The sequence below is a fragment of the Nicotiana sylvestris genome, chromosome 10 (assembly GCF_000393655.2).
Source record: "Nicotiana sylvestris chromosome 10, ASM39365v2, whole genome shotgun sequence".
In the NCBI taxonomy this organism is placed as follows: Eukaryota; Viridiplantae; Streptophyta; class Magnoliopsida; order Solanales; family Solanaceae; genus Nicotiana; species Nicotiana sylvestris.
In genome coordinates, this window is record NC_091066.1 from 107206616 (window position 1) to 107220148 (window position 13533).

The 13533-nt window shown below is 35.5% G+C and overlaps 1 protein-coding gene across 1 annotated transcript; it reads left to right on the plus strand.

The window, feature by feature from the left end:
• Positions 1 to 9440: 9440 nt before the first annotated feature.
• On the plus strand, positions 9441 to 9836 carry LOC138879787 (uncharacterized). Its single transcript, XM_070159420.1, has one exon. It carries the CDS (start codon positions 9441 to 9443, stop codon positions 9834 to 9836), a length of 396 nt encoding a protein of 131 aa, XP_070015521.1.
• Positions 9837 to 13533: the final 3697 nt, after the last annotated feature.

Consider the following 13533-nt stretch of genomic DNA (forward strand, 5'->3'; position numbering starts at 1 on the left):
TATGTGCTTACTGTTGAGTTTTTTTTATTTTTGTATGCTCTATTAGACTTTGTTTGCGTTATTGCTGAACATGTTTCCTCTGTTTTAATTTAAGTCTGTATCACCTCTTCTTTTCTGAACTTGTTTAAGTTCCGAGTTTCTCAAATATGTTCTCTATGACCTCAAATTAGCGTTCTTTATTTGTATCATGTCTGTTTGTTTCTCATAAGTCTTTGGAAGAGGCTTCTGAGCCTGTTTCAATGACTTGCCTTCTCATCTCTATGAAACCCTAGGATTTGGGGGTTTCTTGTCAATTTTGAATTTGTGTGAGTTAGGGTTCTGCTTTGGAACCCTGAACTCTCAGACTCATTGTGAGTCTGCAAACTGGACTTGTACCCTTTCTTGCTCATGTTTCTGAACCTCTCTTTGAGTAAACTCTCTTCTGTATAACTTCTTGATTCACATGTTTGTGTGCTTTATATATGGGAACTCTTCTTTCAAAATGTCTTTACCGACTAATTGATTGATTTCGAATTCCTTTTAATGAGTCCTAACTGATTGTTACTGATTCTCTCTAATTGAACCTTCTTTATCTTTAATAACTTGGTTCATTCGAGATTAAACCTGTAATTTTGGTTTTATGGTTGTTTGATTGATTCCTTTACCATATTTGGCACAAACCGTATGCCGTTGATTGTTTTCCTTAAATAACTTCTATGTACTTACCCCTTTTGTGCTACTTTGAAAAGATTTTAATTAGAACTTCTTTCCTTAACTAATTTTTACCCGTTGAAATCAGAATCCCTTAACCAAAGGGAGGTTGATTTCAATGATATTTCCTTGCCTTTCTTACTCGCTTTCTGCACTATAAAAGGAACTGCCCTTCTGCACTTTTAAGACACCTTACACCTTCAGCACGCACGACCTACACACTACCAGTCCTTAACTCCAATTCAATACTTACATACTTACAATACTGCTTTGAGTTCAATACTCTTACAGTATTCTACTCTTTCTGAGATCTTTTGGAATTGTTTACTTGCAACTTGGCTTTCTCAAGACTGCTTTTACTTGTTTGTTTTCCCTGAAACTGGTATGTTCTAATTTAACTTTTCAGCCTCACTCCCCTATGTGTTTATTTACAGTTTCTGCAAGCTTGTTTACTTTATTATTCATGTTCAATGATTAATATTATCTATGTAAACTGTTTTTTTTTCTTTGCATCTTTTGTTTGTTATGAATTCTCTATACCCCCATTCCCTTCTATGTGTTTGAGTTAAGGTTCATGGCCTGACAACATCCAAGTTGTTGCTTAGGTTTGAACCTGATCCTCCATGGATCCTAACTCCCAACTTTAGCTAACAGGCTGGTCAGGGGTGTACCAGCACTCCTAATTGTTGGGCATGACCACCAGCCTGTCATGGCCTTCCCCTAAATCACCTCTATGCACTTGCACTCTCTCTTAGATTCTAAGTTCTGCCCCCTCCTATGAGCCTTGCTTTTGGACCTTGAGTTCCCTATGAACTTGGACATTTGAGGGCTGACTCTTCCACACTGCACTTGCTTAAGTCTGCAATATATTTGGGGTGTAAGCACTTCCCGGAGTCCACTTGAGGCTCTTAGGGAACTTTGACACATCCCAAATTAGGGAAAGGCTTTGGGAATCTTATCCTGAAAGTAGGTTCATCTCATATTGTTAGACCTTGAGTCAGAATTAGGCTCCTTGGTTGTAGCTTAAATCTCTGATGTAATTTTACTTTTCTTGATTCATTCTGGTCTGTAATATTTTATAATAACTTATGGGGTTCTAAGTAAGAAGGGAAGGGTCATTTATGTGTGCAAAGGGTAGACAGCATGCTCATAGGTGTTACTATTTACAAGTTCTACACTTATGCATTTCATATAGAAATCCTGCCTATAGTTTCTGCACTTTTGCATTAGAAATCCTGCCTATAAATTTCTGCACTTCTGCATATTATATAGAAATCCCGCCTATAAGTTTCTGCGCTTCTGCATATCATATAGAAATCCTGCCTATAAGTTTCTGCACTTCTGCATATCATATAGAAATCCTGCCTATACATTTCTGCACTTATGCATATCATATAGAAATCATGTCTGTAGGTTTTTCCTGCACTTCTACATATAGAAGTTATGATTATAGGTTTTCTGCACTTCTGCATATACCTCCATCATTAGGCAAACAGTTATAGGTTAAAAATAACAAAATGCATCCTAGATACATGTCTATAGGACTCCTGCACTTTTGTAATTGTTTTAAACCAACAACACTTAGAAAGCATGCCTATAGGAGTAATTAATCGAATCTAAATCATTTGCAAGTCTAAAATCAGTAGTAATGTCGTTTAATATCTGCAGATCTTATTTTTTATATATATAATCAGTAAGCCTTGTTTAAAATCATAGTAAACATCGTTAGATATCATGCCTATAGGTTTCACCTAGGTAATTAATTAACTATATCAGTTTTGATAACTACAACCAGACAAGGCTAATTCGGACTCCTCATCTGAGAAATATGAGATAAATCAGCATGTCCTAACGCTTTTTAATTTAATGTAGACTATAACCAGTATTTGAAGTCATGCTAAATAATTTGCTCCTTTAAGTGAGGAGGCATGTTTGAGCCCTTAAACTGCTATTTGTTTCCCCCTACTTGCTTATGTGTTTTTTTTGTCGTATTAGAATTTTGTCCTTTTAAAACTCTGGAAAAAAAAAACAACCTCCCTCCCTTTAGGACTAGTAGTCCCAAATGCCTCCGGGACTGATAGGATCGGGATGGGTAATAGCATGCAGTAAGTGACGACACTATTCCTCGTTTAATACCTTAACGGGGTGGGAAAGGGTAGATATGGACATGATGACCGGTGCACTAATACCACGCGCGACCCCTCTTCTGAGGAGTGATTGCTGGGTATTGCTCCTTTACTCATTTCTGAAACAGTGTATATTCTATCTTTCAAACTTTGTATGTAGTATTCTTAGACCGTCTGTGAAGCTGTGACACCAAATTCTGGGTAGAGTTGTATTTATACTTCCGTAGTTTGGTATTAAGATAAATTGTTAGATTTTGTCTTCCGCTTAATTATTTTCGCTATTTGCATGATATATACCCATCACTGATAATGGTTTAAAATTGGAAAAGGTTAAGTAATTAGAATAGTTTGGCTTTCCTAGCTTTCACCAGTAGGCGCCATCACGACTCTCGAGGGTGGAAAATCCAGTTCGTGACAAGAAAGCAGAAGAAAAACAAGACCGAAGAGAAGAAAAACACTCTGAAGAAAACCCATCCAACCAACCTTTTCATCATCAACCCCCTTTCCAAAACACTTTGTAAAATATTTCCTTATGAATACTTTAGTAGTTCCTCCTCTAAGCTTATAAAATAAATAAGGCCTTATGCTTATGTGTGATCGTTTTTAATTCCCAAAGCTCAGTAGACTTTTTCGGGTTTCTCGAAAGGGAAATCTCTCTCCTATAAGCATGTAATTTAGATAATATGGTAACTATACATGTCTATAGAATAAAAGAGAGAGAGTACCGAGTAGGATTTTCACAACATAAGAGTTTAATCGCAAAAAATAATTTTATTGTTAATGTCCAACAATCGTAATAACTATATAAATCCAGAAAGTTTTGCTAGGAGCCTTACTCAAAGTTTTGAAGAATTTATAATAGACATAGAAACCATATTTTATTCGATAGTAGATTTGGCAGTACATTTTATATATCTATAATACAATAGTAGTATCTAATCAGATATATATAGAAAACAACTACATCTGATATTGTTAATATTATCATACCATCAGTCATATCATCTATACCATCTAAGAAGACAATTTTAACTACGACTTTAACTACTATACTACTATACCATCTAAGAAGACGAGTTTAACTACCTTATATGGATTTCTGAAATATCTACAAAATTTCGACATTTATTCTACATTAAAACTACAAAAAATTTAAAAAATTAATATGAAATACTGAATTTCAATCTTTCTACAAATTATCTACAAATTTTCTACAAACTAGTGATAACAACATTTATATTTATTCTCATGCAGGTTCGTCTGGAATACTAAAGTTACTTGATATGCCAACATCGCCCGTTATAGAGGAATATGAAAGTATAATAATAACAGATAGTACACCAAGTTCTATTGAAGTAGGACAAGTATACCAAGACAAGGAAACAATTGCAACTGCAATGAAGCACTATTCTGTCATGCGCAAGTTTCAATTCAGGGATAAAAGATCTAGTGCTAGAAGGTATGAACATATGAATAGTCAAAGATTATTATTATTTTAATTTTGTAGTTTATTTGTAATTTTTTACTTCTTCAGTTTTCGTTGTGATATTGTTTAACATAATTGTAATTGAATTGTAGTTATGTTGTATATAAATTGTATAATGTGATCATTTAAGCTAAAACAGTTTTTTTTAAATCTAAATTTTAACCAATAGTTTAAAATGTATTTATTTTAGCTGATATGTGTTGGTGAAAACTGTACATGGCACTTCAAGGCAACTAGCATAAATGATTCTGCAATGTTCAAGGTCAGAAATTTCGACAGCCATCACACATGCTCTTTAATGGACAATACATTCATACAATGCAAACCTACTGCCATGGTAGTTGGTAGCATGGTTATTCCAAAATATTCTGATCCTAAGATAATTTACACCCCAAAAGACATTTAATTTGACATGTTGTCTGAACATGACGTGAATCTAACCTACATGCATGCTTGGAGAGCAAAGGAAAAGGCTTTACAGTTTTTGAGAGGTCATCCTGCTGACTCCTACAGCAAATTGCCTAGTTATTTGTATATTCTAGAGAAGACTTAACGGGGGTCTGTAGTGAAATTGAAGAAGACAGATGATGACTGCTTCTTGTATGTATTTGTTGCGATTTGTACGTCAATCAGTGGTTGGGAATATTGTAGGCCAGTTGTAGTAGTTGATGGGACCTTTTTAAAGTCAGCATACAGGGGAATAATGCTAACAGCCAGTACAATGGATGCAGCAAGTACTGAAGTTTTATTTGTAGAAATATTGTAGTGTAACGACCCGATCGGTCATTTTGAACTCTGGCGCGTCATTCAGAAGTTTGAGGCCATGAGCAGCTTCATCTCAGGTATATTGACTTGTGTGTATGGTCAGAATTAAAATTCAGGAAGTTTGGAGTCAAATCTAAATGGAAATTCTCATTTTGAAAGCTTAAAATTGAAGAAATGAACTAGGATTGAAATTTTGAGTAAACGACCTCGGAATTGGGATACGAAGGCTCCAGCAGGTTCGTATGATGATTTCAGACTTGGGCGTATGCCCGGATCGGGTTTTGGATAACCCGGAGGCATTTTGGCGCCTATTGTGGAAGATAGCATTTTAGAAGAAATTGCATCAGTTTGGCTTAAAATGCATTTCAGTGTTATTGATGTCCATTTGGAATTCCGAGACTGGGAGTAGCTCCGTATGGTGATTCTGGATTTAGGAGCGCGATCGGAAGTGAATTCGGAGGTCCGTAGGTCATTTTGGAGTCGTTTGGCTAAATATAGAAATTTGAAGGTTTTTGAGAAAATTCGACCGGAAGTGAAAATTTTGATATCGGGGTTGGAATGCGATTCCGAAAGTTGGGGCAAGTCCGTAATGTCGAATGTGACTTGTGTGCAAAATTTGAAGTCATTCCCGAATGATTTTGGTAAGGTTTGAGACACTTAGTCTCTTTTAAGGAAGCTTAAGTTGGAAAAGTCAACCGGATATTGACTTATGTGTTAGAGCGCTCGAAATGCGAATTTTATGGTTCGGATAGCTTTGTTAGGTTATTTGGGACTTAGGAGTGTGTCCGGAATATTTTTGTGATGACCGGTATAGAATTAAGCTTGAATCGGCAAAGTTAGTATTTTGGCGAATTCTGGTTGATAGGTAAGATTTTGATCCGAGGCTCGGAATGGAATTCCGAGAGTTGGTGTAGCTTCGTTATGTCATTTTGGACTTGTCTGCAAAATTTGAGATCATTTGGACTAGTTTTGACGTGTTTCGACATCGGATGTGAAAATTAGAAGTTTCAAAGTTCATAGGCTTGAATCCGAGGTGAATTTAGTATTTTTGCGTTGTTTTTGGTGATTAGAAGAAACAACTAAGTTTGTGTCATATTATGGGACTTGTTAGTATACTTTGTTGGGATCCCATGAGGCTCGGACAAATTTTGGAAGAGTTTTTGGAAGATTTTTGCCGTTTTGAGCATAAATGTAATGATCTAAAGGTTCATTTTTAGTTCTAGAGATCCAAATTTGATTTCGAGACTTCCGGAATTTTGATAATGAATGATAGGACTGATCTAGAAATTTTGGTCTAATTTCATCAAGTCGCGATTGGGTTTTTTACGCGAAACATGAGTAATTGTTTAAAGAGAGAAATGGATATCGCACTGGGGAAATAAGCTCCGAATTGAGTTTCGATTGAAGGGTTGTGTTCATATTATTATTTGTGACTCATAGGAACAAGAATCATCTAATTCCAAGTTCGTATGAAGGTGTTAGAGCCTTTTTAGTGAAATTAAAGAGTGTTGGTGCATCAGGTCTGGTGTGGCACTTTTAGCGACCGGATTAGCACCTTTAGCGACCAGATTTGGGTCTTTAGCGACCAGATTTGCTTATTAAAAGCTGCTGCATTTCTGCTCGTTTTTTTACCTATTTTCTTGCGAAATAACACGGTTTGGGGCGATTTTTGAGCAAGAAATCATGAGAAATCTTGAGGTAAGTCACTTGTGATTATTTCTACTCCATAATATTGAATTATCATCGAATAATCCGACTAGATTACATTTTTTTGAGGTGTAAATTGGGGATTTTGGACCTGGAATTTGAAAATAAGATTTGAAGATTTGAGGAGTCATTTGAACTCCGATTTTGGTAAATTTTATATGTACGGACTCGTGGCGAGACGAGGAATCAGGTTATGTGACTTTCATAATTTTTCGAGAAGTGAGCATGGGGCTCGGGTTTTGCCAACTTCGTGATTTTTAGTGTTTTTCGAGTATTTTGCGATTGGGTATTGTTCCCTTAGCATATTGTGATGTATTCGCTCTGATTTTGGTTAGATTCGACGCGCGTGGAGACCTATTTGAGGGGCAAAGGCGTCGCAAGCTATAGATTTCACCGGTTCGAGGTGAGTAATGATTTTAAATGATGCACTGAGGGTTTGAAACCCCGGATTGCACAACATACTGCTATGTTGAGATGAGACACGCGTTGTATGACGAGCGCGGGGTCATTTACTATTGGGGATTGTGACTTGGTCCATCCCAGTTGATATTTTTACCGCGTAATTGATAAAGATTTATTGTTTTTCACTATGATTGGGCTTATTGCCATATTTGGGCTTCGTGCCAATTATCTGAAATCTTTTGTGAATTTACATCACTATTTTCCTCACGAATTGAAATATTATTTGAACTCAGTCCAATTGAATTATATTATTTTGTGAACTCAGCTACATTTATACTCAACTCGAGATTTAATGATATTTATAATGTTGTTGAGCTGAGCACTATTGTTTTACTGATGCCCAAGAGGCTTATGATTATTTTCTGGACTGATTGAGGCCGAGGGCCATACGTGAGGATATGTTGAGTGATGTGAGGAGGCTTTCAGGCCTCGAGTGTTATATGAGGAGGCTTTCAGGCCTCGTGTGTGATGTGTGAAGGCTTTCAGGCCTATTGATATTGCGCTTGGGCTGTAGGAGCCCCTCCGGAGTCTGTACACACCCCCAGTGAGCGCAGGGTACCCAGGTGAGTTGGGAGTGGGCCCGAGAGGCCGTTGCTTGTGTGTGGTGAGTTGGGAGTGAGCCCGAGGGGCTGATGTTGTGTGCTGGTGAGTTGGGAGTGAGCCCGAGGGGCTGATACTATACTGAGATTTACATATTGAGCCCGAGGGGCAAGCTTTTGATTTATCCTTACTGTGGAAATTATTTGTCTTTACTGTTTTAAAAGAAGAATTATCTGATACTCACTGTTTTACTGTATAACTGATTTTACTGCTTGGGATAGCGCTATATTGTGCCGTTATGAGATTTCATGTTTTCAGTCGTTATTTATTTTTATTACTCACTGGGTCGGAGTACTCACATTACTCCCTGCACCATGTGTGCAGATACAGGCAGAGCTGAGTTCGCTCCTGAGCGCTGATTCTTTCCAGGCCAGGCGGTGACTAGGAGTAACGAGGTAGTTGTTGACGTCTGCAGCCCCGTTTTCTCCCTTATCTTTGTTATTTATGATAATTCCAAACTTTGTCAAATATTAGTAAACTCAGTAGTAGCTCATGACTTGTGACACCCCGATTTCGGGCTGAGTTGGGATGGTTTTCCTTGTTCTATCATGTTTATTTCGCATTTAAGATTATATTGCCCATGATTTAGATTTATTCCTGCTAAGTAATTATAAAGAGATGTATTGTTTTGTTGATTGGCTGGCCTTGTCCTCACGAGAGGAGCCATCACGACCGGGTTGGGATTTTGGGTCGTGACATGTAGCTTGCATATTTTTTGTAGTACTTGCAGATTAATTGTAGATATATTGTAGAATAGTTGTAGTTTGTATATATATGTCTTCTTCGGCATTTTTACTGCAGCCAATTAATTGCTTCTTGCCACATAATGTAGGTACCATATTACCATTGGCATATGCTATTGTTGATTAAGAGAATGACGCATCATGGAAGTGGTTTTTGAGCAATTCAAGCTCGTGTATAGTGAAAGAACAAATATGTGTGTTGTTTCGGATCGGAATGAGAGTATCTTGAAGGTAACATCTATTGTTTATCCCGGCATGCCACATTATTCTTGCATGTGGCATATTTGGACAAATGTACGGGCAAAGTTCAAGAAGGGACATCTTAAGCTAAGTGAATTATACTTTGCCACGGCGCGGCCATGCACATTTGATGAATTTAATGAAAGGATGTCAAAGATTGAGGAGATTGACCCCCGTGTTAAAGCATACTTATACAATATTGGATATCATAGATGGTCTCGAGTATATGCTACGGTGAACAGAACTTGGACTATGACATCAAACATTGCAGAGTCATTGAATGTTGTAACAAAATATGCAAGAGAGCTGTCGATAGTAGAACTATTAGAGTATATGAGGACCCTTCTTAAATGTTGACGAAAGAAAAATTATCGAAAGCAAAGGGTACATTCACATACCTTGGATTCAAATTCAATAAAGAGTTGGATGACAACAGAACATTATCGCACAAGCTTAGAGTAAGATCTGATTATTTATTGAATCAAATTCATAAACAGCACAATGTAGATGTTTTGTAGATATTTTGTATATATCTTGGTTTTAACCGTATATGAATTGTTTTTTTGTTTGCAATGTACTCGTAGGTGAGGACTTCAACAAACTACATACATACAGTAAAAGATGGGTATTGTTTGTCTTGAAAACAAGAAATGTAGTTGTGGCCAATTCCAGCTTGATGAACTACCTTGTCCACATGTTTTGGCTGCTTTAAGACAAAGGGATGAGTCTTTTGAAGAATATTGTTCTCCTTATTACACAAGGGCGAACCTCTTGCGTACTTATGAAATACCAGTAAATCTGCTGCTTGATGAAAGAAAATGGAATGTGCCACAACATATAACTGAAGAAGTAGTAAATCCACCTAAAGGAGGGAAAAGGCAGCCAGGAAGACCTCAAAAAGAAAGATACAAAACATATGATGAAATAAATTCAAAGAATCACAAGGTTTCATGCGGCAACTACGGAGGAGAAGGGCATAACAAAAGATCTTGCAAGAATGCACCCAAAAAGAAATAAAATTTTATATAGTTAACAGAATATTTCATAAAATTTGTTGGTTAGTTCTGGATAACAAATTTTGATGTGTAATCATTGATTTTTTTTTAAGATCATAATGTAGTTAGTTAGGATTTTTCTATATTGAGATAATACTTTCATAGATTGATTTGTTTATGAATGTTTTCTATATATATAATATAGAAATTTTTTACTATATATGGAATTATGTTAATGTGTTTTTGCAGTTTATCTACAATAAAACTACAAAAAAATACATGGTTTTTTTTAAGATCATAATGTAGTTAGTTAGGATTTTTCTACATATTTTTCTATAAATCTGTAGGAAAGTAATTAAAAACTTAAAATATTGTAGATGAAGTATTGTTTACATTCAAAAAATAAATATAAAAAAAAACAAAACACACTGTTAATATAATCTACAAATTATCTACAAATACAACTACAAAAAAACTGCAATATCTGTAGCTGATATAATATATAGATTAAAATTCAGGTAGAAAGAAGTTTTATGGTGAAAATAATGTAGATCAGAATAACTGTATAAAATTTCAGTTGGAAAGGATTTAAATGCTAAAAATAATGAAGATCATGTACTGTAAAGATTCAACAAGTGAATATAAACCCAACAAAATGTTTCCATTTGAACTACAATACTGGATAAGAAAAAAGAAACAAAGGCTACTATAATTGTAGCACAAGTCTACTACAATTAAAACATACTCCCTCTGTTTCAATTTATGTGAACCTATTTCCTTTTTAGTCCGTGCCAAAAAGAATGACCCATTTCCTTATTTAGAAACAATTTACCTTTACACAATGATTTATAGCCACACAAAATATATGTGCCTCATTTTACACCACAAGATCAAAATTCTTCTCTCTTTTCTTAAACTCCGTGCCCAGTCAAATGGGTTCACATAAATTAAAACGGAGGGAGTAATAAATTGTTCAAAAACTTGTCTACAATCTATCTTATAAACTAGCATCAACTACACAATTGTACTACATGTTCCATTCAAAACATTACAACTACTTCTTCTTCCTCTGGACTCATGTTTTCTCATTCAAAGCTGGTGCACCTTTCCTCCTTGCCAATTTTCCTGTCACCTCACTATCACTAATTGCCCCAAGCTTCTGCTTCTTTCTAGCATAGTCCCAAAGTAGCGCTCCATAGTGTCTACGGTGTTGGTCAATATCAGAAAGGTCTTCTAGTGGAATTGATAATTCTCCAATACTAACATACTCTGCAAAGGAAGCAACAAATAGACCACTCGCTGCAAAAGATAAAAAATGTCAATATTTACCAAACCATCAGAAAAAAGGGGTTAAATGTATAGAAAGAAAGAAGATTTTTGTTACAGTAATCCTTCTTTTTGCTGTGGTATCTCTCTGATGATCCACTGAATGTTAAGAGGGTCGGTAACAGCTTTCTCAATATATGCTTTTGTATTCTTGAAGTTGATGCCTTTACGCTTCTCATAAAATTTGGTGCATGACAAAAACAAAGGGATAATAATAGAAAACTTGTCGACACAAGATTCAACAATAGGGTGATTGTGTGAAGAGATCATGGAATCATACGCATAAAGACACTTTTCTACAATGTCAAAAACAACCAACACCCAGTGGAATTTTTCTACAATGTTGACGGGCATGATGGCATAATCAACTTCATCCCATGCAACATTTGCGAGTAGTCTATATCCTAATATATATTCTGCTACAACGTCCTGGGGTTGACAACAGAAAACTTCTTTTCTTGAGGAGAATTTTTGAATTTTTCATAAATCTGATCAATCCTAGTATTGAACACACAATCTGTTGTAGTAAATCTGGTCTTGTTGTGGGGGTCATGCTTGCCTCATATTCTCAAGTAATACATTATAACATTAATGTGCTGCAACAAAAACAGATTGAATTTATTCTACAAGTTATCTCAAAATATTCTACACAAAACTACAAATAACTACAATTCATCTACAATCAGAATACAAAGCATCTATTCATTCAGAATACAAACTATCTACAAAAAATCTACAAATCAAATACATTGAATCTTACCGAGTCATTAAGGACTTGTCCTGGGTGTGCCAGGGAAAAGAACCACTCCTTCTTGTCAACCTTTTCAACTCCAAGATCCAACCATCGCTTAATTTGGTTGTCCTTTATAAAATACGGACCCTTCCTCCTATATAAACAAATAGAAATTAAAATAAAATTGTTGAATGAAGTGGATGTGTAAAAGATGAATACTGGAATAAAAGTGTCAAATTGTGCAACCTAACCTCTTTGGACATGTGTGGGTACCGTAGTATAACCACTTGTGGAATTGATCTAACAATTCAGGTTATACATTTTGACCAATAACAATAGTAAATGGGTGCTTGAGGTGAAATATTTGAGGTCCAACCGAGGTGCTGCCACCAGACCTATATAAAGGGAGAAATTGTGATCAGGCATGCTTTCCCGGCTGCCTTGTTCTACCTTGATGCACGGGTGTTGTTTCATCTTGTATAGGCTCGCTGAACTTAACCAACTGGGAGAAGTTATCAGGCAGCTCGAAATCATCAAGCATAACCTCCTTCTTCTCACCTCCGAATTCTTCTGAATCACCTACATTCACATACTCTACCTCTTCACCTACATTGTCATCTTCCGGATTCTGCTGTTTTCTTTGAGCTGCTACTGTCACTCCGTGAATTGGAGATTGTGCATGCATATCTTCCCTCTCTGTAACACCATGTTTATATAACTTAATAGAATAGTAAAAATATTGAAACAAAAAAAAATCTTTGAAAACAATTTCATACATGCATTCTCTTCATCAACAACCCTTTCAAAATGTGTATAAATCAACACGTGCTGGATGATTTTCTTCACCATGTGCACATTCAACATGTTCTGTTTTTTCATTAAAAATGTTAAATAATACTTGATGGTATTGGCTTAAAATACAATTTATGAAGAAATGAAAGTGTGTCATAATATCTACATAAATCTGTATAGTTGTGTAAATAAGATGGATTTAATTGTATATATTATGTATATATAATGTAGATAAATTGTAGTTATGTTGTAGATAATTTGTAGTTATTTTGTATATATTTTGTATTTAATTGTAGATATACTGGAGATATATTATAGATACCTGTTTTGTTGGGGCTGATCTGCACTGGTTCACCACTATTGAACTGAAATTGCTGATTGTTCTTGTCTTTTGGTTGGTCAGTATTTTTTGTTGAACTCCCAACAAATTGTAAATTTTATATTAGTTAGGATACATATTTTAGAGGTGACATAAATAGTTTTGTCAATATGATTAATATTCAAATGTTACCTTTGTATCAACTTGATCATTTGGATTGTTTGTCACCTGCAAAACAGTCTTGACTGAATCCTTTATTAGGTCTCAAAGGCTACCTAGTTCTTCAAATACATCTTTCCTAAAATCTTCAAGCTTTTCATCGACCTACATAATTAAAAAAATACATAGTTAACTTCATAAATATGTATTAAAAAACAGATACTATAAATCACAATACTTTTTAGGACTACATGTTACCTTCTCAACACGTTTTTTTAACTTTTTTATTTTACGAAGAATAAACTCCTTTTCCTCTTTTCTAATTGATTCTTTGGGTCCCAATGGAGGAGCATCAACTTTTGGATTCTCAAAAACATGTTCAACCTCTTC

Coding starts and splice junctions, on each gene's coding strand:
- LOC138879787 (XM_070159420.1), top strand. CDS start 9,441: ATGGGTATTGTTTGTCTTGAAAACAAGAAATGTAGTTGTGGCCAATTC.